This window comes from Oncorhynchus gorbuscha, linkage group LG19, assembly GCF_021184085.1.
Source record: "Oncorhynchus gorbuscha isolate QuinsamMale2020 ecotype Even-year linkage group LG19, OgorEven_v1.0, whole genome shotgun sequence".
Lineage (NCBI taxonomy): Eukaryota > Metazoa > Chordata > Actinopteri > Salmoniformes > Salmonidae > Oncorhynchus > Oncorhynchus gorbuscha.
The window spans coordinates 62465220-62492882 of record NC_060191.1 but is presented as its reverse complement, the minus strand read 5'-3'; the positions used below and the strand labels follow the sequence as shown (position 1 = coordinate 62492882).

The 27663-nt window shown below is 47.2% G+C and overlaps 1 protein-coding gene across 1 annotated transcript in view; it reads right to left on the bottom strand.

Moving 5' to 3' along the window:
* LOC124006375 (protocadherin Fat 3-like) overlaps nt 1-27663 on the bottom strand; it is a 378106-nt gene that overhangs the window by 235310 nt on the left and 115133 nt on the right. Inside the window, 1 exon segment of the mRNA XM_046316357.1 lies at nt 19101-22439. Coding sequence (XP_046172313.1) covers nt 19101-22419 — 3319 coding nt within the window. The 5' untranslated portion in view covers nt 22420-22439.

Sequence of the window (27663 nt, the reverse complement as noted above, 5' to 3'; positions counted from 1 at the left end):
AGAACAGTAAAGCGAGTAGAGTACAGTACAGAACAGAACAGTACATTGAGTAGAGTACAGTACAGTGAGAAGAGTACAGTACAGTACAGTACAGTACAGTGAGTAGAGTACAGTACAGAACAGTACAGTACAGTACAGAACAGAACAGTGAATAGAGTACAGTACAGTACAGAACAGTACAGTACAGAACAGAACAGTGAATAGAGTACAGAACAGTACAGAACAGAACAGAACAGAACAGTACAGTACAGAACAGTACAGAACAGAACAGTACAGAACAGAACAGTGAATAGAGTACAGTACAGTACAGAACAGTACAGTACAGAACAGAACAGTGAATAGAGTACAGAACAGTACAGAACAGAACAGAACAGTACAGTACAGAACAGTACAGAACAGAACAGTACAGAACAGAACAGTGAATAGAGTACAGTACAGAACAGAACAGTACAGTACAGAACAGTACAGAACAGAACAGTACAGTACAGAACAGAACAGTGAATAGAGTACAGTACAGAACAGAACAGAACAGTACAGTACAGAACAGTACAGAACAGAACAGTACAGAACAGAACAGTACAGAACAGTACAGAACAGAACAGTACAGTGAGTACGGAACAGAACAGTACAGTGAGTACAGTACAGTACAGAACAGAACAGTACAGAACAGTACAGTACAGAACAGAACAGTGAATAGAATACAGTACAGAACAGAACAGAACAGTACAGAACAGAACAGAACAGTACAGTACAGTACAGTACAGAACAGAACAGTACAGTACAGTACAGTACAGTACAGTACAGTACAGAACAGTACAGTACAGTACAGAACAGAACAGTGAGTAGAGTACAGTACAGAACAGAACAGTACAGTGAATAGAGTACAGTAGAGAACAGAACAGTACAGTGAGTAGAGTACAGTACAGAACAGAACAGAACAGTACAGTGAGTAGAGTACAGTACAGAACAGAACAGTACAGTGAATAGAGTACAGTACAGAACAGAACAGTACAGTGAATAGAGTACAGTTCAGAACAGTACAGTGAGTAGAGTACAGTACAGAACAGAACAGTACAGTGAGTAGAGTACAGTACAGAACAGAACAGAACAGTACAGTGAATAGAGTACAGTACAGAACAGACCAGTGAGTAGAGTACAGTAGAGAACAGAACAGTACAGTGAATAGAGTACAGTAGAGAACAGAACAGTACAGTGAGTATAGTACAGTAGAGAACAGAACAGTACAGTGAGTATAGTACAGTAGAGAACAGAACAGTACAGAACAGAACAGTACAGTGAGTACAGTACAGTACAGAACAGAACATATACAGTGAGTAGAGTACAGTACAGAACAGAACAGAACAGTGAATAGAGTACAGTACAGTACAGAACAGTACAGTACAGAACAGAACAGTGAATAGAGTACAGAACAGTACAGAACAGAACAGAACAGTACAGTACAGAACAGTACAGAACAGAACAGTACAGAACAGAACAGTGAATAGAGTACAGTACAGAACAGAACAGAACAGTACAGTACAGAACAGTACAGAACAGAACAGTACAGTACAGAACAGAACAGTGAATAGAGTACAGTACAGAACAGAACAGAACAGTACAGTACAGAACAGTACAGAACAGTACAGAACAGAACAGTACAGAACAGTACAGAACAGAACAGTACAGTGAGTACGGAACAGAACAGTACAGTGAGTACAGTACAGTACAGAACAGAACAGTACAGAACAGTACAGTACAGAACAGAACAGTGAATAGAATACAGTACAGAACAGAACAGAACAGTACAGTACAGAACAGAACAGAACAGAACAGTACAGTACAGTACAGAACAGAACAGTACAGTACAGTACAGTACAGTACAGTACAGTACAGTACAGAACAGTACAGTACAGTACAGTACAGAACAGAACAGTGAGTAGAGTACAGTACAGAACAGAACAGTACAGTGAATAGAGTACAGTAGAGAACAGAACAGTACAGTGAGTAGAGTACAGTACAGAACAGAACAGAACAGTACAGTGAGTAGAGTACAGTACAGAACAGAACAGTACAGTGAATAGAGTACAGTACAGAACAGAACAGTACAGTGAATAGAGTACAGTTCAGAACAGTACAGTGAGTAGAGTACAGTACAGAACAGAACAGTACAGTGAGTAGAGTACAGTACAGAACAGAACAGAACAGAACAGAACAGAACAGAACAGAACAGAACAGAACAGAACAGTACAGTACAGTACAGTACAGAACAGAACAGTACAGTACAGTACAGTACAGTACAGTACAGTACAGTACAGAACAGTACAGTACAGTACAGAACAGAACAGTGAGTAGAGTACAGTACAGAACAGAACAGTACAGTGAATAGAGTACAGTAGAGAACAGAACAGTACAGTGAGTAGAGTACAGTACAGAACAGAACAGAACAGAACAGTACAGTGAGTAGAGTACAGTACAGAACAGAACAGTACAGTGAATAGAGTACAGTACAGAACAGAACAGTACAGTGAATAGAGTACAGTTCAGAACAGTACAGTGAGTAGAGTACAGTACAGAACAGAACAGTACAGTGAGTAGAGTACAGTACAGAACAGAACAGAACAGTACAGTGAATAGAGTACAGTACAGAACAGACCAGTGAGTAGAGTACAGTAGAGAACAGAACAGTACAGTGAATAGAGTACAGTAGAGAACAGAACAGTACAGTGAGTATAGTACAGTAGAGAACAGAACAGTACAGAACAGAACAGTACAGTGAGTACAGTACAGTACAGAACAGAACATATACAGTGAGTAGAGTACAGTACAGAACAGAACAGAACAGTGAATAGAGTACAGTACAGTACAGAACAGTACAGTACAGAACAGAACAGTGAATAGAGTACAGAACAGTACAGAACAGAACAGAACAGTACAGTACAGAACAGTACAGAACAGAACAGTACAGAACAGAACAGTGAATAGAGTACAGTACAGAACAGAACAGTACAGTACAGAACAGTACAGAACAGAACAGTACAGTACAGAACAGAACAGTGAATAGAGTACAGTACAGAACAGAACAGAACAGAACAGTACAGTACAGAACAGTACAGAACAGAACAGTACAGAACAGAACAGTACAGAACAGTACAGAACAGAACAGTACAGTGAGTACGGAACAGAACAGTACAGTGAGTACAGTACAGTACAGAACAGAACAGTACAGAACAGTACAGTACAGAACAGAACAGTGAATAGAATACAGTACAGAACAGAACAGAACAGAACAGTACAGTACAGTACAGAACAGAACAGAACAGTACAGTACAGTACAGAACAGTACAGTACAGTACAGTACAGTACAGTACAGTACAGTACAGTACAGAACAGTACAGTACAGTACAGAACAGAACAGTGAGTAGAGTACAGTACAGAACAGAACAGTACAGTGAATAGAGTACAGTAGAGAACAGAACAGTACAGTGAATAGAGTACAGTTCAGAACAGTACAGTGAGTAGAGTACAGTACAGAACAGAACAGTACAGTGAGTAGAGTACAGTACAGAACAGAACAGTACAGTGAATAGAGTACAGTACAGAACAGACCAGTGAGTAGAGTACAGTAGAGAACAGAACAGTACAGTGAATAGAGTACAGTAGAGAACAGAACAGTACAGTGAGTATAGTACAGTAGAGAACAGAACAGTACAGAACAGAACAGTACAGTGAGTACAGTACAGTACAGAACAGAACATATACAGTGAGTAGAGTACAGTACAGAACAGAACAGTACAGTGAATAGAGTACAGTAGAGAACAGAACAGTACAGTGAGTAGAGAACAGTACAGAACAGAACAGTACAGAACAGAACAGTACAGTGAGTACAGTACAGTACAGAACAGAACATATACAGTGAGTAGAGTACAGTACAGAACAGAACAGTACAGTGAATAGAGTACAGTACAGAACAGAACAGTACAGTGAATAGAGTACAGTACAGAACAGTACAGTGAGTAGAGTACAGTAGAGAACAGAACAGTACAGTGAATAGAGTACAGTACAGAACAGTACAGTGAATAGAGTACAGTACAGAACAGTACAGTGAGTAGAGTACAGTAGAGAACAGAACAGTACAGTGAATAGAGTACAGTAGAGAACAGAACAGTACAGTGAGTAGAGTACAGTAGAGAACAGAACAGTACAGTGAATAGAGTACAGTACAGAACAGAACAGTACAGTACAGTACAGTACAGTACAGTACAGAACAGAACAGAACAGCACAGTGAGTACAGTACAGTACAGAACAGAACAGTACAGTGAATAGAGTACAGTAGAGAACAGTACAGTGAGTAGAGTACAGTAGAGAACAGTACAGTGAGTAGAATACAGAACAGTACAGTGAGTAGAGTACAGTACAGAACAGAACATTAAAGTGAGTACAGTACAGTACAGTACAGTACAGTACAGTACAGTACAGTACAGTACAGTACAGTGAGTAGAGTACAGTAGAGAACAGTACAGTGAGTAGAGTACAGTAGAGAACAGTACAGTGAGTAGAGAACAGTACATTGAGTAGAGTACAGTACAGAACAGAACAGTACAGTGAGTAGAGAACAGTACAGAACAGTGAGCAGAGCACAGTAGAGTACAATACAATACATTACAACTACGGCAGGCTGCACATAGGCCACGCCTACAATAGTCCCCTGAAAGTCAGTCAAGAGCCTTCACTCTCCTCGCTCAGCACTCTCCTCTGCCAAGACGGCGTAGCAGTCAGTCGTCTTTGTCCTCGTCCTGTCGTGTCCCATGTATATATATTTTTATATATTTTTGTTAGCATATCCTTTTTTATATTTTTCTAAACCTCAACTTCAAAATACTCTCCTGCAACCCGCCTCATCCAATGTGGTGTGGATCTGCTTTTTCTAAAGTATTTTTCTTTACTTCTGAACCCGATTCCCCTATGAGAAGCTAGCCAGCTAACCTGCTACTAGCTAGTAGTCAGCTAACCACTGCTTGCGGTCATCAGCTAACCTTTAGCTCGTAAAACTCTCGCCAATTTGCACAAAGCGATTCAAACCAGAGTACACTGGACCTATTTTCTCTCCATATCCGCGGCTTCCTATCGCAAGCTCTGAACCTTTTTTACCTGGATCATTGCAGCTATCTAGCTGCAATACGAGTGGCTACTCCCGGCTAACGTCTGTCTCGAAGCAAGCACCAATTAGCCTGGAGCTAGCCCATGCTAGGCCCATCTCCCGGCTAGTTGAAGAGGTCCATCAGCCACTCTACAATACTTATTTTGGCAATTGGTCCAGACCCCTTTTACTGCAGGTACGGAGCTCCTTCACGACTGGACTACCGACGCAATCTGCCCGAGGGTTCTTTCTGCAACAGGTCCCTCCGTCGCGACGTCTCCTGAATGCCCATCTGCTAGCCTGCTACCTGTGGCCCGCGAGCTGTCTATAGCATATCAGACTGTTAGCTGAATAGGTCCACCGGCCAATTTCTTGGGCCACTATACCTAATTTGCCAATTGGACTGAACCCCTTTGCTACACGGAACCCTACTACTCCGTCACGACTGGTCTAATCGACGTGACTGCACGAAGGGCTATAACAGCCTTCATCCGTCACGAAGTCCCTCTAAGGCCCTTCTGCTAGCTTGCTAGCCCCGGCCCGCTAGCTGTCTGAATCGCTGTGTCTCCAGCCAGCCTAACTACACACTGGACCCCTATGATCACTCGGCTATGCATGACTCTCCTAATGTCAATATGCCTTGTCCATTGCTGTTCTGGTTAGTGATTATTGTCTTAATTCACTATAGAACCTCAAGCCCTGCTCAATATGGCTTAACCAACCCTTTAGTTCCACCTCCCACACATGCGGTGACATCAACTGGTTTAAATGTTTCTAGAGACAATATCTCTCAAATTATCACACAATGCCTAGGTTTACCTCCAATGTATTCACATCCTACCATACCTTTGTCTGTACAGTAAGCATTGAATCTATTCTATCGTGCCCAGAAACCTGCTCATTTTACTCTCTGTTCTGAACGAACTAGACAATCAGTTCTGATACCCTTTTGCCGTACCCTTATCCTACTCCTCCTCTGTTCCTCTGGTGATGTAAAGTTTAATCCAGGCCCTGCAGTGTCTAACTCCACTCCCATTCCCCAGGTGCTCTAATTTGTTGACTTCTGTGACTGTAAAAGCCTTGGTTTCATGTTAACATTAGAAGCCTCCTCCCTGAATTTGTTTTATTCACTGCTTTGGCAAACTCTGCCACTCTGTCCGAGCCGTGTCTGAATCCTGGTTTAGGAAAACCACCAAAAACCATGAAATTTCCATCCCCAACTACAACATTTTCCGACAAGATAGAACTGCCAGAGGGGGCGGAGTTGCAATCTACTGCAAAGATAGCCTGCAGAGTTCTTATAATATTAACGTAGCCTCTTCTGTAGCCTGTCAACTATGTGTCTGTTTATCCCTGTTCTCTCCTCTCTGCACAGACCATACAAACGCTCCTCACCGCGTGGCCGCGGCCACCCTACTCTGGTGGTCCCAGCGCGCACGACCCACGTGGAGTTCCAGGTCTCCGGTAGCCTCTGGAACTGCCAATCTGCGGTCAACAAGGCAGAGTTCATCTCAGCCTATGCCTCCCTCCAGTCCCTCGACTTCTTGGCACTGACGGAAACATGGATCACCACAGACAACACTGCTACTCCTACTGCTCTCTCTTCGTCCGCCCACGTGTTCTCGCACACCCCGAGAGCGTCTGGTCAGCGGGGTGGTGGCACCGGGATCCTCATCTCTCCCAAGTGGTCATTCTCTCTTTCTCCCCTTACCCATCTGTCTATCGCCTCCTTTGAATTCCATGCTGTCACAGTTACTAGCCCTTTCAAGCTTAACATCCTTATCATTTATCGCCCTCCAGGTTCCCTCGGAGAGTTCATCAATGAGCTTGATGCCTTGATAAGCTCCTTTCCTGAGGACGGCTCACCTCTCACAGTTCTGGGCGACTTTAACCTCCCCACGTCTACCTTTGACTCTTTCCTCTCTGCCTCCTTCTTTCCACTCCTCTCCTCTTTTGACCTCACCCTCTCACCTTCCCCCCTACTCACAAGGCAGGCAATACGCTCGACCTCATCTTTACTAGATGCTGTTCTTCCACTAACCTCATTGCAACTCCCCTCCAAGTCTCCGACCACTGCCTTGTATCCTTTTCCCTCTCGCTCTCATCCAACACCTCCCACACTGCCCCTACTCGGATGGTATCGCGCCGTCCCAACCTTCGCTCTCTCTCCCCGCTACTCTCTCCTCTTCCATCCTATCATCTCTTCCCTCCGCTCAAACCTTCTCCCACCTATCTCCTGATTCTGCCTCCTCAACCCTCCTCTCCTCCCTCTCTGCATCCCTTGACTCTCTATGTCCCCTATCCTCCAGGCCGGCTCGGTCCTCCCCTCCCGCTCCGTGGCTCGATGACTCATTGCGAGCTCACAGAACAGGGCTCCGGGCAGCCGAGCGGAAATGGAGGAAAACTCGCATCCCTGCGGACCTGGCATCCTTTCACTCCCTCCTCTCTACATTTTCCTCCTCTGTCTCTGCTGCTAAAGCCACTTTCTACCACGCTAAATTCCAAGCATCTGCCTCTAACCCTAGGAAGCTCTTTGCCACCTTCTCCTCCCTCCTGAATCCTCCGCCCCCTCCCCCTCCTCCCTCTCTGCAGATGACTTCGTCAACCATTTTGAAAAGAAGGTCGACGACATCCGATCCTCGTTTGCTAAGTCAAACGACACCGCTGGTTCTGCTCACACTGCCCTACCCTGTGCTCTGACCTCTTTCTCCCCTCTCTCTCCAGATGAAATCTCGCGTCTTGTGACGGCCGGCCGCCCAACAACCTGCCCGCTTGACCCTATCCCCTCCTCTCTTCTCCAGACCATTTCCGGAGACCTTCTCCCTTACCTCACCTCGCTCATCAACTCATCCCTGACCGTTGGCTACGTCCCTTCCGTCTTCAAGAGAGCGAGAGTTGCACCCCTTCTGAAAAAACCTACACTCGATCCCTCCGATGTCAACAATTACAGACCAGTATCCCTTCTTTCTTTTCTCTCCAAAACTCTTGAACGTGCCGTCCTTGGCCAGCTCTCCCGCTATCTCTCTCTGAATGACCTTCTTGATCCAAATCAGTCAGGTTTCAAGACTAGTCATTCAACTGAGACTGCTCTCCTCTGTATCACGGAGGCGCTCCGCACTGCTAAAGCTAACTCTCTCTCCTCTGCTCTCATCCTTCTAGATCTATCGGCTGCCTTCGATACTGTGAACCATCAGATCCTCCTCTCCACCCTCTCCGAGTTGGGCATCTCCGGCGCGGCCCACGCTTGGATTGCGTCCTACCTGACAGGTCGCTCCTACCAGGTGGCGTGGCGAGAATCTGTCTCCTCACCACGCGCTCTCACCACTGGTGTCCCCCAGGGCTCTGTTCTTGGCCCTCTCCTATTCTCGCTATACACCAAGTCACTTGGCTCTGTCATAACCTCACATGGTCTCTCTTATCATTGCTATGCAGACGACACACAATTAATCTTCTCCTTTCCCCCTTCTGATGACCAGGTGGCGAATCGCATCTCTGCATGTCTGGCAGACATATCAGTGTGGATGACGGATCACCACCTCAAGCTGAACCTCGGCAAGACGGAGCTGCTCTTCCTCCCGGGGAAGGACTGCCCGTTCCATGATCTCGCCATCACGGTTGACAACTCCATTGTGTCCTCCTCCCAGAGCGCCAAGAACCTTGGCGTGATCCTGGACAACACCCTGTCGTTCTCAACTAACATCAAGGCGGTGGCCCGTTCCTGTAGGTTCATGCTCTACAACATCCGCAGAGTACGACCCTGCCTCACACAGGAAGCGGCGCAGGTCCTAATCCAGGCACTTGTCATCTCCCGTCTGGATTACTGCAACTCGCTGTTGGCTGGGCTCCCTGCCTGTGCCATTAAACCCCTTCAACTCATCCAGAACGCCGCAGCCCGTCTGGTGTTCAACCTTCCCAAGTTCTCTCACGTCACCCCGCTCCTCCGTTCTCTCCACTGGCTTCCAGTTGAAGCTCGCATCCGCTACAAGACCATGGTGCTTGCCTACGGAGCTGTGAGGGGAACGGCACCTCAGTACCTCCAGGCTCTGATCAGGCCCTACACCCAAACAAGGGCACTGCGTTCATCCACCTCTGGCCTGCTCGCCTCCCTACCACTGAGGAAGTACAGCTCCCGCTCAGCCCAGTCAAAACTGTTCGCTGCCCTGGCCCCCAATGGTGGAACAAACTCCCTCACGACGCCAGGACAGCGGAGTCAATCACCACCTTCCGGAGACACCTGAAACCCCACCTCTTTAAGGAATACCTAGGATAGGTTAAGTAATCCCTCTCACCCCACCCCCCCCTAAGTTTTAGATGCACTATTGTTAAGTGACTGTCCCACTGGATGTCATAAGGTGAATGCACCAATTTGTAAGTCGCTCTGGATAAGAGCGTCTGCTAAATGACTTAAATGTAAATGTAAATGTAAATTATTATTGTCTTATTATCCAGCTCTGTGCCCAGACAATTCGAGCTCCTACTTTTAAAAATCTACCTTTCCATAAACAAACCCTCTGCCCCCAGCTGTGCCCTGGACAACATATGTGAATTGATTGCCCCCATCTATCTTCAGAGCTCGTGCTGCTAGGTGACCTAAACTGGGACATGCTTAACCTGTTACTCCTACCCCCTACTTTTTCGAACATTCTGTTAAAAATTGCGCAACATTTCAGCGCCCTGCTGCTCATGCCAGGAATATAGTATATGCATATGATTAGTATGTGTGGATAGAAAACACTCAGACGTTTATAAAACTGGTTAAATCACTGCTGTGACTATAACAGAACGTGCGTTTCATCGAAAAGTGCAGGAAAATCTGATCACTGAAAATTGAAATAAATGTCCATGCGCCACTTCCAGGAATTGTTAAAGGTGAACCGGATTAAATGAGGACGAGGCTTGCAGTACCTACAGCTTCCACACGATGTCTAGAGTTTTGTCATTTGCTTCGGCTTTGATTCTTGGTCAAACCGACACAAGGGAACCGATTCCCTCCGATCTCCGACCGGATGTTTTGGTTGAGATTTCTCCTGACTGTCACGCCTTGGTCATTGTATTTTGTGTTTTTGGTATATGTTTGGGTAGGCCAGGGTGTGACATGGGTTTATATGTTGTATTCGTATTGGGGTTTGTATTATTTGGGATTGCGGCTAATTAGGGGTGTTGTATAGGCTTGGCTGCCTGAGGCGATTCTCAATTGGAGTCAGGTGCTTATCGTTGTCTCTGATTGGGAACCGTATTTAGGTAGCCTGAGTTCGCTTTGTATTTTGTGGGTGTTTGTTCCTGTCTCTGTGTAGTGTTCACCAGATAGGCTGTAATAGGTTTCACGTTCCATTTGTTGTTTTCGTATTTCAGTTATTTCATGTACCGCAATTCCTTCATTAAAGTCATGAATAACCTACACGCTGCATTTCGGTCTGACTCTCTTCATTCAACAGACGAACGACGTTACAGAAACACCCACCACTCACAGACCGAGCAGCGTGTGAACTGGCAGGAGCTAAAGGACGACGTTATGGACAGCAGAAGCATGGAGTATACTACGTGGGAAGAAATCGACAGGTGGGCGGCCGACCCAGAGCGAGTGCAGGAGCCCGCCTGGGATTTGCTTCAGCAGTGCGAAGAGGGCTACAGGCTAATGGAGTCTAAGAGGAAAACACGGCGACGCAGAGCGAAAACCGAAAGTAATGGGGGAGAGCGCAGAGAGAGAGTGGCTGAGTCAGGAGTCAGACCTGAGCCTACTCTCCCTGTTAATTGTGAGGAGCAGCAATATGAGGATTTCTGGTCTTGGGAGATGATATTAGACGGTAAAGGACCCTGGGCGCAGCCGGGAGAATATCGCCGTCCCAAGGATGAAATAGACCCGGCTAAAGCGGAGAGGCGCAGGTATGAGGAGGCAGCACGGCGACGCGGTTGGAAACCGGAAAAACAGCCCAGAAAAATTATTGGGAGGGGCTAGAAGGGAGAATAGTTATGCCAGGTAGGAGACCTGCGCATACTCCCTGTGCTCACCGTTGGGCTAGAGAGACCGGGCAGGCACCGTGTTATGCTATGGAGCGCATGGTGTTTCCAGTGCGGGTGCAGAGCCAGCTGCGGCACATACCAGCCCTTCCTATTGGCCGGGCTAGAGTGGGCATCGAGCCAGGTAAGCTTGGGCAGGCTCGGTGCTCAAGAGCTCCAGTGCGCCTGCACGGTCCGGTCTATCCAGAGCCACCTCTACACACCAGTCCTCCGGTAGCAGCTCCCCGCACCAGGCTTCCTGTGCGTGTCCTCACGCCAGTACCACCAGTTCCAGCACCACGCACCAGGCCTCCAGTGCGCCTCGCCTGTTCAGCGCAGCCAGCGCTTTTCTCCTCTCCTGCGCTGTTGGAGTCTCCCGCCTGTTTAGCGCAGCCAGAGCTTTTCTCCTCTCCTGCGCTGCCGGAGTCTCCCGCCTGTTTAGCGCAGCCAGAGCCTTTCTCCTCTCCTGCCCTGCCGGAGTCTCCTGTCTGTCCAGCGCGGCCAGTGCTCCCAGTCGGCCCAGCGCGGCCAGTGCTCCCAGTCTGCCCAGCGCGGCCAGTGCTCCCAGTCTGCCCAGCGCGGCCAGTGCTCCCAGTCTGCCCAGTACTCCCAGTCTGCCCAGTGCTCCCAGTCTGCCCAACGCCGCCAGTCTGCCCAGCGCCGCCAGTCGGTCCAGCGTCACCAGTCTGCCAGGATCCGTCAGAAGTGCCAGTCTGCCAAGATCTTCTAGATCGGCCAGACAACCTGAATCATCCAGTTCCACCAGCCAGCCAGGATTTACCGGAGCCTACTACCTGCCTGAGCTTCCTCTCAGTACTGAGCTTCCTCTCAGTACTGGGCTTCCTCTCAGTACTGGGCTGCCTCTCAGTACCGGGCTTCCCCTCAGTACCGGGCTTCCCCTCTGTACCGGGCTTCCCCTCAGTACCAGGCTGCTTCTGTCCCGAGCTGCCCCTCAGTCCCGGGCTGCCCCTCTGTCCCGGGCTGCCCCTCTGTCCTGAGATGCCCCTCTGTCCCGAGCTGCCCCTCTGTCCCGAGCTGCCCCTCTGTCCCGAGCTGCCCCTCTGTCCCGAGCTGCCCCTCTGTCACGAGCTGCTCTTCAGTTATGTGGGGATCTGGGTGAGGACTATTAGGCCATGGTCCGCGGAGAAAGGTGGATGATCCCAGGACGCGAAGGGGAGGAACTAGGACATTTATGGAGTGGGGTCCACGTTCCGAGCCAGAACCGCCACCATGGACAGACGCCCACCCGGACCCTCCCTATGCTCTTGAGGTGCGTCCGGGAGTCCGAACCTTAGGGGGGGGGGGGGGGGTTCTGTCACGCCTTGGTCATTGTATTTTGTGTTTTTGGTATATGTTTGGGTAGGCCAGGGTGTGACATGGGTTTATATGTTGTATTCGTATTGGGGTTTGTATTATTTGGGATTGCGGCTAATTAGGGGTGTTGTATAGGCTTGGCTGCCTGAGGCGATTCTCAATTGGAGTCAGGTGCTTATCGTTGTCTCTGATTGGGAACCGTATTTAGGTAGCCTGAGTTCGCTTTGTATTTTGTGGGTGTTTGTTGCTGTCTCTGTGTAGTGTTCACCAGATAGGCTGTAATAGGTTTCACGTTCCGTTTGTTGTTTTCGTATTTCAGTTATTTCATGTACCGCAATTCCTTCATTAAAGTCATGAATAACCTACACGCTGCATTTCGGTCTGACTCTCTTCATTCAACAGACGAACGACGTTACACTGACATTTTTTTCAGACGGACACCTATAGAATTTACATCGCATCATGATGAATTTTATCGCTTATTAACATGTACTAATACCTAAAGTTGCATTACTGTCACGCCCTGGTCATTGTATTTTGTGTTTTTGTTATATGTTTGGGTAGGCCAGGGTGTGACATGGGTTTATATGTTGTTTTCGTATTGGGGTTTGTTATTATTTGGGATCGCGGCTGATTAGGGGTGTTGTATAGGCTTGGCTGCCTGAGGCGATTCTCAATCAGTCAGGTGATTCTCGTTGTCTCTGATTGGGAACCGTATTTAGGGAGCCATAGTTTCGCTTTGTATTTCGTGGGTGATTGTTCCTGTCTTTGTGTAGTGTTCACCAGATAGGCTGTAATAGTTTCACGTTCCGTTTGTTGTTTTCGTCTTTCAGTTATTTCATGTACCGCATTTCATTCATTAAAGTCATGAGTAACCAACACGCTGCATTTCGGTCCGACGCTCTTCCTTCAACAGTCGAACGCCGTTACAATTACAAAAGTATTTCGAGGTGTTTTGTGAAAGTTTATCGTCGACTTTTTTAATTTAAAAAAATGACGTTACGTTATGAAACGCTATTTTTTTTCGTTTATCACACAGTCTTCATAGATCGATATCTAGGCTATATATGGACCGATTTAATCGAAAAAAAGACCCAATAGTGATTATGGGACATCCAGGAGTGCCAACAAAGAAGATGGTCAAAGGTAATGAATGTTTTATATTTTATTGTGCGGTTTGTGTAGCGCCGACTATGCTAATTATTTTGTTTACATCCCCTGCGGGTCTTTTGGGGTGTTACATGCTATCCGATAATAGCTTCTCATGCTTTCGACGAAAAGCATTTTAAAAATCTGACTTGTTGCCTGGATTCACAACGAGTGTAGCTTTAATTCAATACCCTGCATGTGTATTTTAATGAACGTCTGAGTTTTAACTAGTACTATTAGCATTTAGCGTAGCGCATTTGTATTTCCAGATGTCTACATGGGACGCCTGCGTGCCAGGTAGGACCAAGAGGTTAACACCCCAGCCATCCTACAATCTAAGCTTGATACCCTCAATCTCACCGACTAGCATCACTACTCTGGATGGTTCTAACTTAGAATATGTGGACAACTACAAATACCTAGGTGTCTGGCTAGACTGTAAACTCTCCTTCCAGACTCACATTAAGCATCTCCAATCCAAAATTAAATCTAGAATTGTCACGCCTTGGTCATTGTATTTTGTGTTTTTGTTATATGTTTGGGTAGGCCAGGGTGTGACATGGGTTTATATGTTGTGTTTCGTATTGGGGTTTTATTAGCATTGGGATTGTGTATGATTAGGGGTGTGTCTAGTTAGGCTTGGCTGCCTGAGGCGGTTCTCAATTGGAGTCAGGTGATTCTCGTTGTCTCGGATTGGGAACCGTATTTAGGTAGCCTGAGTTCGCTTTGTATTTCATGGGTGTTTGTTCCTGTCTCTGTGTTGTAGTCACCAGATAGGCTGTAATTAGTTTCACGTTCCGTTCTGTTGTTTTTGTATTCAGTTTCAGTTATTTCATGTACCGCGATTCTTTCATTAAAGTCATGAGTAACCTAAACGCTGCATTTCGGTCCGACTCTCTTCATTCAGCAGACGAACGCCGCTGCAAGAATTCGCTTCCTTTTTCGCAACAAAGCATCCTTCACTCATGCTGCCAAACATACCCTCATAAAACTGACCATCCTACCAATCCTCGACTTTGGCAATGTCATCTACAAAATAGCCTCCAACACTCTACTCAACAAATTGGATGCAGTCTATCACAATGCCATCCGTTTTGTCACCAAAGCCCCATATACTACCTACCACTGCAACCTGTACGCTCTCGTTGGCTGGCCCTCACTTCATACTCGTCGCCAAACCCACTGGCTCCAGGTCATCTACAAGTCTCTGCTAGGTAAAGTCCCACCTTATCTCAGCTCACTGGTCACCATAGCAGCACCCACCCGTAGCACGCGCTCCAGCAGGTATATCTCATTGGTCACCCCCAAATCCAATTCCTCCTTTGGCCGCCTTTCCTTCCAGTTCTCTGCTGCCAATGACTGGAACAAACTGCAAAAATCACTGAAGCTGGAGACTCATATCTCCCTCACTAGCTTTAAGCACCATTGTCAGCACATCTGTTAATAGCCCATCCAACTACCTCATCCCCATACTGTCTTTATTTATTTATCTTCCTCTTTTGCAACCCAGTATCTCTACTTCCACATTCATCTTCTGCACATCTATCACTCCAGTGTTTAATTGGTAAATTGTAATTACTTCACCACCATGGCCTATTTATTGCCTTACCTCCCTTATCTTACCACATTTGCACACACCGTATATATACTTTTTATACTGTATTATTGACTGTATGTTTGTTTATTCCATGTGTAACTCTGTGTTGTTGTATGTGTCGAACTGCTTTGCTTTATCATGGCCAGGTCGCAGTTGTAAATGAGAACTAGTTCTCAACTAGCCTACCTGGTTAAATAAAGGTGAAATAAAAAAATAAAAAATGTAAACTGTTCTCAGGCCCTCTGATGCCCTGAAGCAGGCTTAAGTATGAGGGAATCAGTGGTCACATCCAGCAGGAGTGGGGGGGGGGGGTCAAGTCAATAAGACAGGTCTGGATCATCAAGCCAGCCCTTGCCATTCCCAGCTTTTCCGCAGAGTCCATGGGTAGATACTCATCAGACAACATGTAGCACCTACCTGGGTGAAGCCGACATCCGCTAGATCTCGCTAAGGCGCCAGAGACTCTCTGCACATGGATTATTGGGTTAGTCTCACCTTGGAGAGTGAAATCCAGTCAGAACTATAACAAGCCTCTGTGATGTCCTAGTCTGTGCCATCTACAGTTTCAAATAAAAAATGGAAGAAAAAAAAACAATTCTACCAAGTATCAGGCAATTTTGGCTGACAATCTGGTTGCCTCTATCAGAACGCTGGGACATGGCCGTAGGTGGACTTTCCAACAAGACAATGACCCAAAACATACCTCAAGATCCACACAGAAAGGGTTCTGTGACAACAAAATCAATGTTCTGCCATGACCATCTCAGTCGCTGGACCTCAATCCAATGGAAAACCTGTGGGCTGAGTGGAAGAGGCCAGTTGATCAGCACAAACCCAAGAATGTGAAGGATCTTGAAAGAATCTGCATAGAGGAATGGTCCAAAATCCCTACAAATGTGTTCCTTAACCTTGTCAAATATTACAGGAAAAGACTCCATGCCGTTATCCTTGCCAGAGGTGGTTGCACTAAGTACTAAATGAGGAGTGCCAATAATTATGAAACCTTGATTTTGGTCAAATTAATTTTGTATTAAATAATTGAATGATTTTGGTTGGTTCCATTGAAACAGCAATAAAGTACAGTATTTATCACATATTGGTATTTTGAGTTTCTCTCTATAATTATATTGTTTATATTTGTTTAAGCATTGTTTGTGCCAGTCAGGGGTGCCAGTCATTTTAGAGCCCACTTTACTACTATACCCAGTTCAAAGGCACTTAAATCTTTTGTCTTACCCATTCACCCTCTAACTGGCACACTGGCACACAGACACAATCCATGTCTCAATTGTCTCCAGGCTTAAAAATCCTTCTTAACTTGTCTCCGCCCCTTCATCTACACTGATTGAAGTGGCTTTAACAAGTGACATCAATAAGGGGTCATAGCTTTCACCTGGATTCACCTGGTGAGTATATGTCATGGAAAGAGCAGGTGTTCATAATGTTTTGTACACTCAGTGTATAAATAATCAGTATTTATTAAGCTAAAACGTCTCTAAAAAATGCAAGCAAAAAACATTAAAACAATCCAATATTAACACATTTACAGGAGCTCTCTGCCTAGGCGACCTCGTGGCGCCATGGTAAACACGGAACTCATATCCAGAATAATGCTAATTGAAAAGCTGTTCAAAAGAGGACATTGTATTCCTTTTTCTGTACTCCCTGACGAAGGCCATGCAGCCGAAACGCTTCGGTTTTAAAAAAACGAAGCATTTCGAATAGAACATTTCTTTTGAATAAAGGCATTTTAATCAATTATATGAAGAGTGCCTTGGTCCTCCTTTCTTTTTGATGACCAATGTACCCCTTTTAACAAAGAGCAGCTTCTATCTACCAAAATGTACTATTGTGTACCTTAGTAGCGCTTCCCTTCCTCCTCTTTCTAGCAGAATAATGCATTGCTGTGTAGTACAGCTCATGGACCCATGATGTAACTTCATATGGTAATTCTGCAACTGTGTATAAATCCACTAGTCTTACTGTATTTCAATAACCCAGTTGTTTCCTTTCAAACTCAAGGTTTCATATCATAACTGACACTCCATTCTTTCTGCAGACATCTTTGAATATTCATTCTGAGCAGTTATTTATATCGTTTTTGGAAAACGTAATTCCATTACCAAAGTTTGCATCTGCACGGTTCTCCATTAAATTACTTTCTGTACACGTTTCAGTGGAAATTGTTAAAAGTAGTCCTTATGCATAGAGCTGTAGGGATTGTTCAACTTCTAAATCAATGTCATGTGTTTGGTATACATTAAACATACAGATTTATTTTTATATTTTTATTTTACCCCATTTATCGCCCCAATTTGGATTTTGTCTCATCAATGCAACTCCCCAACAGTCTCGCCCGCTTAACCCGGAAGCCAGCAGCAACAATGTGTCGGAAGAAAAGTCTGGGGACGATTCCCGAATGCGATTCAGCTGAGACCAAACTGCAGAACATGAGCCGGCAGCTGCACACTGAGGCATTTATTATCAATAGCTTCAAACTAACATTGTTGCCATGAGCAGAAACAGTAGTAGTTATAAAACGGCAGTAGTTTAATGGATGAGTTTATGAGTGTTTCTCTGAAGGACAAGAAAGGAGTCAGACTGCTAAACATGCTGAGCTAGGCTACTCCTCCCTAAAACCAAAACAGTTAAAAGACAACTAGGCCTTGGCTATAGACTCCGACTGAGTTCGAGGACCACTTTTGTGCTTTTTCAGTTTCCAGCTAAATTGCATGAAATACTAAAGGAGGAGTCGGTTGGAGTGGATGTCTCTCTCTCTCTCCTGTTTTCTTATTCTCATTCCACAACACGATCCTAGAGTGTGATGAAGGATTACTTGGGCCCGGAGCACCATTTGCTGGGGATCTAAAGGCAATTTGAAACCATCAAGATAATTTACCGTTCCGTCAGACACGAAGGTGATGCTGTTTAAAATCTCCTGTTTCTTCTCCCACTTCTCCTCCTCTCTTATCCCCCTGCTCCCCCTCTCTTCTCCCCCGTTCCCTCTCCTCCAAGCCCTTCCCATTTTAAGTGGAAACTGCTCTTGGGCCATAATTCATGTAGGATTTATATAGTGTGTGTGTGGGGCGGAGGGACACGAGGTAGAACACACACCGTGGGCCAAGGTCATAATAACCCTAATCCTCCCTCTTGGCACTCTGCCGCCTCCTCTCCCTTCAGATAGGAAATGAACCGGTCTACTCTGCCCCTCCTCGTCTTCCTAGTGGACAGATCGCACGGCCGGGCACGAACCGCCATTAAATAAATAGAATCAGGAAAATCCTAGAATACCTCGGAGCAGAATGTCACAAAGGACCTGTCAAGCTTCCCAGGACGGTCTGGCGGAGCTCCAGCCCAGAGTGGGAGACGAGTAGAACAGGAGGGGCAGGCGGTTTAGGTAAAGAAGGCAGAGAGAAGCCAAACGTCTGGGTCAGGCGAAAATGACATGACAACTGCACTAAATGTAAATAAAGAGATCAGTGTGGTAATTCAATCTCCCAGACTGGAGCTAAGCTTATAAATCACAGCTCCAAACCTTCTTAAGAACACCCCAGCCCAAAATGCGGCAGCCGCTCCACAATTAGATTCTTTGTCAGCCTCTGGACTGGCCTCCGGAGCATGTCTCTCTCTCCATCTCGCACACACACAGCCAAGATGGGATTTATAAGGTCCAGCATCATCCAGCAACACACATGGCTCACACACAGCATTAGTCAGTAAAAGGGGATATTGTAGCTCTAGCACCACAACATTAAATCTAACATATCTACACAACGCATAATTGTAATCTGTTTTATGTTCAACTGTTAATGTCTATAAATCCAGAGAATAAACCAACTATCAAGACTAATCTAAACTATGATATTACATGCAACAGCAGGTTTGTTAATGCAATCTGCACTTACCCGTCTCTTCGTCGATGGCGAATCGTCCCAGTCCACTCCCGTCCCGGATAGAGTACTGGATTTCCCCATCTCTACCATCATCGTCATCCCGGGCCGTGACTTGGAGGACTGTGGTCCCAATGCGGGCGCTCTCTTTCACTGATCCCGTGAGGGCGAAGTGGGAGAAGTAGGGAGTGTAGAGGTTCTCGTTTACATCTACCACCTCTAGTTCCACGAAGGTGACAGACAGGAGAGAGACAGGTCTCCCTTTATCCTTGGCTCTCACCGTGAGGTTGTAGAACTGTTGCGTCTCGTAGTCCAGCTCCTTGGTCAGACGGATGGCCCCACTGGCCTTGTCCACCTCGAACTTCCCGTTGTAGTCATTGACTAGGGAGTATCTAACCTGGCCACCCAGGCCAAGGTCTGGATCCTGGGTCTCGAGCCAGGCCACCACGGTTCCCACTGGCAGGTCCTCCAGGGCCCGGGTATTGTAGACACTGGGGATGAATACTGGGGGGCAGTCGTTAACGTCCTCTAGAGAGATCTTCAAAGTGGTGACTGAAAACTTCTGGTTACCTTTCTCTGCACGGTCACGAGCCTCAATCTTCAAGTTGAAGGTGGAGACGAACTCCCTGTCCAGCTGCCCGGCAACGTACACAATCCCGTTGGAGCTGTTGATGCCAAACTGGGTGGTGCTGGTCAGGATGGAGTAGACAATCTCTCCATTAGGCCCCAAGTCTTTATCAGTGGCCTCAACCTGAATGACATCGGTGCCAATGGCTGTGTTTTCGGGAATGAAGGTTTTATAGCCTCCCTCCTGCAGGAACTGAGGTGCATTGTCATTGGCATCTTCTACGTAGACGGTGAGCAGACGCCAAGCGGTTTTCTGTGGCAGGCCCAGGTCGTAGATAGTGATGTTGAGGAGGTATCTGTCTCTTTTCTCTCTGTCCATGGGTAGGAAGACGCTGATCAGCCCACTCTCCATGTCGATGGTGAAACAGCTATCTGTGTTTCCATCTGAGATGGCGTACAACATCTGACCGTTAAAACCTGTGTCGCCGTCATAGGCCTTGACCTTGAAGACACTGGACCCAACCTTTAGGTCTTCGTGCACTGATATGTCTGTGGGAAAGGCCTTATCAAACTGAGGTGTCTGTCTGTTGACGGAGAAAAGGTCAATGAACCCTTCCTCGATCTTGGGCTTGGTTCTAGCTTTGGACTTATTTAGTAATTTCTCAGCTAACTTTTGGGCGACTCTGGTCTCCCTACAGTTGAAGCTCTTGGGGAAAGATTTCCCATGAACAATAGAGATGTTCACGAACATCGGGTCGGAGAAGTTCTCTCCATCTGTGGCGGTTATTTTCAAACTGAAGATTCCATTTTTTGGACTGGCAGTGGAGAGGGACCTCCGTAGGGTTAGGACCCCCGAGTCAGGGTTCAGGTCAAAGAAGCCCCTCTCATTCCCTTCCAGGATCTTGTACTTCACCAGCTCCAGCTCGTCTATGTCGATGGCAGACATAGTGGTGATTACCTCATTGATGGGGAAGTCCCGAGAGACTAGTCCCTGACACGCCACCTTCTCGAATAAGGGTTGGTTGTCGTTCACATTCTCCAGATGGACAGTTACGTTGACTTCACTCTCTCGTCTGTAGGGGGAACCCCAGTCAGAGGCCCTGACCACAAACACGTAGCTCTCAGACGAGGACTCAAAGTCCAGCTCCTGTGTGGTGGTGAGGATGCCAGAGAACTGGTTGATTTTGAAGGGCAGGGGCTGAAGGCTGGCTATGCTGTATGTTATGTATCCATTCTCCCCGCTATCACCATCCACAGCGGACACCGCCAGCACGGTCCATCCCATGGGAACGCTTTCATTGACGAACACCTCGTACGAAAGCTGAGTGAATGTTGGGGTGTTGTCGTTCGCGTCCTCGATGGAGACCCGAACTTTGACCCCCAGCTCGCTGTCCACCTCCACCACTTCCAGGTCAAACACGTCCTTGGTGCACTCCGTGAACCAGCGAGCAGTTGAGATCACGCCCGTTAGGGTGTTCATCCGGAAGTAGGAGGAGTCTGTCGAGGGGGTCAGAATATATTCCGCATCGTCTGGCTCAGGGGTGATTTTCACCACCTTTACGATCGTGCCTGGGGGTGAGATTTCATTGAGACTAATTTCATACGACTCCTGTTCAAATTTCACTTCCACAGCATGTGGTTTCTTCACTATGATGTGCACAACCCTGACCGAAGAAAACTTTTGTGGGGCACCCTTGTCCTTGGCCTGAAGAGTGAGGTTATATCCATGAGGGAAGTTCTCCCAGTCAACTTGGTCAGACGCCTTGATAGCGAACTCATTGCCCTCTGACCTCTCCAAAGTGAACTGCTCCATAGGGTCTCCGGCCACTATAGACAAGGACTCAATCTCTCCATTTAACCCCTCGTCCAGGTCTTCCACAGTGACCACTGCATACACAGGGTTCTTGTCTAACCACGAGGGGACATGGGTGACCACATTCATGACTGGCACATGCTCGTTGACACGCTCTACATGCACAAAGAGCTTGGCCGTACTGCTCACACCGTTATTGCCATACAACTTCATCCCGCGGTCCACCGCCTGGATTTCTAGGTCGTATCGGTTCTGATCCTCAATGTTCAGTTTCCCGCTGAGGGAGACCACACCGCTAGTTGGGTGCACGGCGAACAGCTCCATTTTCTCCTTAAAGAAGTAGTAAAATTCCCCGTTGGAGCCGACGTCCGCATCAGTGGCTGTAACTTGTGCTATGCTAGTCCTGAGGGGGGTGCTTTCTGCGATGGTGACTGAGTATGTGGTGGGTGAGAATAGAGGTCGGAGGTCATTCATGTCCAGGACCTGGACAGTCACTTTGGTCCAGGTCTCCAGAACCTCTCCTTTGACGGAGGCTTTCACTGTCAGTAAGTAGCTGTCCTGGATTTCTCGATTCAAGATGGCTGCGTTGCCGCCTTTAGTCCTTATGCGTAAGAAGCAGAAATCTCCCAGCATGTACTCCTCTGCTTTAAAGAAGCCTTCTTCATCCCCGGAGGTTATCCTGTAGCGGATTTCCCAGGAGCGCTGGGCCAGGTGGATGCCCATTTTAACTTTACTGTTGGCGTATGTTCGCGCTGCCGAGTTCTCGTAGACAGTGGCATGATAGACAGACTGCGTGAAGAGAAATCGAGGGCCGTCGGCGGGGCCCTGGGGAGAACTCTGGCTGTCCTGGCAGCAGCAGGGGGCAAGCTGGGAGAGCAGCAGCAGCAACAGGGCCAGGCAGAAGAGAGGGGCACGCATGCCTGTGTAGGCCCACTGGCCCATATTCACATCCATCCCATCGTCACTCTTCCATCCTGCAACAAAAGAAAGGAGAGAGATGTTAGCCAAGGGGGGCAGAGGGGAGATTGTGGCAAAGGAGGGAAGGATTTACAACCACAAAATACATGCCACATATCCCACAACTTGACCTTTGACCTCGAGGCCTAACAGGTTACTAATTTTCCATTTGATTGCAAAGATTGATTGGATGGGGAGGGAGATGACAGGAATGCATAGTAACCAGGCAACCTTATGTCTCATTGACATCATTGTGTGAGGACTCTATGGACACTGACACTGACATTGCGTGTTTTTGAAAAACCAGGAGGTTGGTTCAAGAAGGAAGGAAGAAAAGAATCGCATGGCTAGTAGAAGGAGGAGTGCACCATCACCACCAAACACACCAACAAAACATACCACTATTAAACTGCAGGGAAGCTGAATCTAAAAACAGATCACTCTATCGTAATACTGTTCCTGAACTACAAGAAAATATGTCATATATTTGTCATAAACAACAGGCCAGATATGGCTCAAGCTGGGAGTCAAATAGGCCTGCTGTTGTGCTTAGTTTCTGTCAGAAAAAGAGGGAGCTATTATGGAATAAGTGGCCACAAATATGCTCCAATCCGGGGTACTGGGAGAAACCCTGATCCGGTAAATACCATGTTGGTGGAGATAGGAGCGCAACCGCAGTTGGGGTTATGATGACTAGACGTTTTCCTCCTCGGTGACTGCAGGGTGGACGGGAGGAGTTCACATGTCCGAGAGAACTTATAATAAATAACATGCTGGGGAAAGAGAACTGCCACACACACACAAAACACACACACACTCTCTCTCTTTCTATCAAAACACTCTCAGCACTACGAGTCTGTCGACAATCCTCGGACCTACAAAAACATCTGTTTTTTAACCGTTGCCAAACCCCTCAGCTGAAACAATGAAAACCACCATCCAGACCCTACATTTAAATAAGACCCATCAGCCATTTAGGGAACAAAGATGACAATCTACCGAAGACTGTGTGTGTGTGTGTGTGTGTGTGTGTGTGTGTGTGTGTGTGTGTGTGTGTGTGTGTGTGTGTGTGTGTGTGTGTGTGTGTGTGTGTGTGTGTGTGTGTGTGTGTGTGTGTGTGTGTGTGTGTGTGTGTGTGTGTGTGTGTGTGTGTGTACACGTGTTACTACACTTGGTAGTACCAAGAGTCCTCACAAGAATAGTAAACCAACTAAAATTCAGGTAAGTAAGGACATTCGGCCAGTCCTCACATGTAAAAAGGCTATTTTAGGACTAGGGGTTAGTGGTTAGGTTTACGGTTAGGGGTTAAGTTTAGGGTTAGGATAAGGGTTAAGGTTTAGGGAAAATAGGATTTGGAATGGGAATCAATTGTTGGTCCCCAAAAAGTCCTCACAGGTAACAGGTATAGCAAGACATATGGTGCATTCAGAAAGTATTCAGACCCCTTGACTTTTTCAACATTTTGTTATATTACAGCCTTATTACCCCATAATAACAAAGCAAAAACAGATTTTTTGAAATTTTTGCAAATGTATAAAAAAATAAATAAACTGGAAATAGCACATTTACATAAGTATTCAGACCATTTACTTAGTACTTTGTTGAAGCACCTTAGGCAGCGATTACAGCCTTGAGTCTTCTTGGATATGATGCTACAAGCTTGGCACACCTGTATTTGGAGAGTTTCTCCCATTCTTCTCTGCAGATTCTCAAGCTCTGATGCTGCCACCACCATGCTTCACCGTAGGGATGGTGCCAGGTTTCCTCCAGATGTAACGCTTGGCATTCAGGTCAAAGAGTTCAATCTTGATTCCATCAGACCAGAGAATCTTCTTTCTCATGGTCTGAGAGTCATTTAGGTGCTTTTTGGCAAACACCAAGTGGGCTGTCATGTGCCTTTTACTGAGGAGTGGCTTCTGTCTGGCCACTCTACCATGAAGGTCTCGGATGGTATTGCGCCGTCCCAACCTTCGCTCTCTCTCCCCCGCTACTCTCTCCTCTTCCATCCTATCATCTCTTCCCTCTGCTCAAACCTTCTCCAACCTATCTCCTGATTCTGCCTCCTCAACCCTCCTCTCCTCCCTCTCTGCATCCTTTGACTCTCTATGTCCCCTATCCTCCAGGCCGGCTCGGTCCTCCCCTCCCGCTCCGTGGCTCGATGACTCATTGCGAGCTCACAGAACAGGGCTCCGGGCAGCCGAGCGGAAATGGAGGAAAACTCGCCTCCCTGCGGACCTGGCATCCTTTCACTCCCTCGTCTCTACATTTTCCTCCTCTGTCTCTGCTGCTAAAGCCACTTTCTACCACTCTAAATTCCAAGCATCTGCCTCTAACCCTAGGAAGCTCTTTGCCACCTTATCCTCCCTCCTGAATCCTCCTCCCCTCCCCCTCCTCCCTCTCTGCAGATGACTTCGTCAACCATTTTGAAAAGAAGGTCGACGACATCCGATCCTCGTTTGCTAAGTCAAACGACACTGCTGGTTCTGCTCACACTGCCCTACCCTGTGCTCTGACCTCTTTCTCCCCTCTCTCTCCAGATGAAATCTCGCGTCTTGTGACGGCCGGCCGCCCAACAACCTGCCCGCTTGACCCTATCCCCTCCTCTCTTCTCCAGACCATTTCCGGAGACCTTCTCCCTTACCTCACCTCGCTCATCAACTCATCCCTGACCGCTGGCTACGTCCCTTCCGTCTTCAAGAGAGCGAGAGTTGCACCCCTTCTGAAAAAACCTACACTCGATCCCTCCGATGTCAACAATTACAGACCAGCATCCCTTCTTTCTTTTCTCTCCAAAACTCTTGAACGTGCCGTCCTTGGCCAGCTCTCCCGCTATCTCTCTCTGAATGACCTTCTTGATCCAAATCAGTCAGGTTTCAAGACTAGTCATTCAACTGAGACTGCTCTCCTCTGTATCACGGAGGCGCTCCGCACTGCTAAAGCTAACTCTCTCTCCTCTGCTCTCATCCTTCTAGATCTATCGGCTGCCTTCGATACTGTGAACCATCAGATCCTCCTCTCCACCCTCTCAGAGTTGGGCACGCTTGGATTGCGTCCTACCTGACAGGTCGCTCCTACCAGGTGGCGTGGCGAGAATCTGTCTCCTCACCACGCGCTCTCACCACTGGTGTCCCCCAGGGCTCTGTTCTAGGCCCTCTCCTATTCTCGCTATACACCAAGTCACTTGGCTCTGTCATAACCTCACATGGTCTCTCCTATCATTGCTATGCAGACGACACACAATTAATCTTCTCCTTTCCCCCTTCTGATGACCAGGTGGCGAATCGCATCTCTGCATGTCTGGCAGACATATCAGTGTGGATGACGGATCACCACCTCAAGCTGAACCTCGGCAAGACGGAGCTGCTCTTCCTCCCGGGGAAGGACTGCCCGTTCCATGATCTCGCCATCACGGTTGACAACTCCATTGTGTCCTCCTCCCAGAGCGCCAAGAACCTTGGCGTGATCCTGGACAACACCCTGTCGTTCTCAACTAACTTCAAGGCGGTGGCCCGTTCCTGTAGGTTCATGCTCTACAACATCCGCAGAGTACGACCCTGCCTCACACAGGAGGCGGGGCAGGTCCTAATCCAGGCACTTGTCATCTCCCGTCTGGATTACTGCAACTCGCTGTTGGCTGGGCTCCCTGCCTGTGCCATTAAACCCCTACAACTCATCCAGAACGCCGCAGCCCGTCTGGTGTTCAACCTTCCCAAGTTCTCTCACGTCACCCCGCTCCTCCGCTCTCTCCACTGGCTTCCAGTTGAAGCTCGCATCCGCTACAAGACCATGGTGCTTGCCTACGGAGCTGTGAGGGGAACGGCACCTCAGTACCTCCAAGCTCTGATCAGGCCCTACACCCAAACAAGGGCACTGCGTTCATCCACCTCTGGCCTGCTCGCCTCCCTACCACTGAGGAAGTACAGCTCCCGCTCAGCCCAGTCAAAACTGTTCGCTGCTCTGGCCCCCCAATGGTGGAACAAACTCCCTCACGACGCCAGGACAGCGGAGTCAATCACCACCTTCCGGAGACACCTGAAACCCCACCTCTTTAAGGAATACCTAGGATAGGATAAGTAATCACTCTCACCCCCCTTTAAGATTTAGATACACTATTGTAAAGTGACTGTTCCACTGGATGTCATAAGGTGAATGCACCAATTTGTAAGTCGCTCTGGATAAGAGCGTCTGCTAAATGACTTAAATGTAAATGTAAATGTAAGGTCTGATTGATACCCTTCCCCAGATCTGTGCCTCAACACAATCTTGTCACGGAGCTCCTTCGACCTCATGGCTTGGTTTTTGCTCTGAAATGCACTGTCAACTGTGGGACCTTATATAGACAGGTGTGTGCCTTTCCAAATCATGTCCAATCAATTGTATTTAACACAGGTGGACTCCAATCAAGTTGGAGAAACATCAAAAGGATGATCAATGGAAACAGGATGCACCGGAGGTCAATTTCGATTCTCATGGCAAATGGTGTAAATACTTATGTACATTAACATTAACATTAATAAATGTTAATACATTTTCACTTTGTCGTTATGTGGTATTGTGTATAGACTGAGGAAACAAATATATTTAATCAATTTTAGAATAAGGCTGTAACGTAACATATGTGGAAAAATTCAAGGGGTCTTTATGTCTGTGTGTTTTGTAGGCTGGTTGGTATGCATTTAATACAGCACAGCCCAGAAAAGATTGGTGAACATCCCCAATGATAAAGAGGCTACTGCATGAAGAACTGACAGTTCAAACACTCCTTCACTCTGAGACTGAGAGAAAGAGGGGGTGAAGATGAGGGAGAGAGAGAGAGAGAGAGAGAGAGAGAGAGAGAGAGAGAGAGAGAGAGAGAGAGAGAGAGAGAGAGAGAGAGAGAGAGAGAGAGAGAGAGAGAGAGAGAGAGAGAAAGAGGTGGTGAGAGAGAGAGAGAGAGAGAGAGAGAGAGAGAGAGAGAGAGAGAGAGAGAGAGAAGCACAGAGAGTTTAGACTGAAATAGAATGTGAAAGGAATTGGAGGCAGAGACATGGAGCGTGGGAAGAGAGAGAGAGAGAGAGAGAGAGAGAGAGAGAGAGAGAGAGAGAGAGAGAGAGAGAGAGAGAGAGAGAGAGAGAGAGAGAGAAAGCTTCATAATGCTATAATAGGAGATTGTGTTTTGACCATTCTACGATCCGCTTGACTGTTTGTGTTAAAACCGTTGGGTGCTAAGAGAGAGAGAGAGAGAGGGTGCTAAGAGAGAGA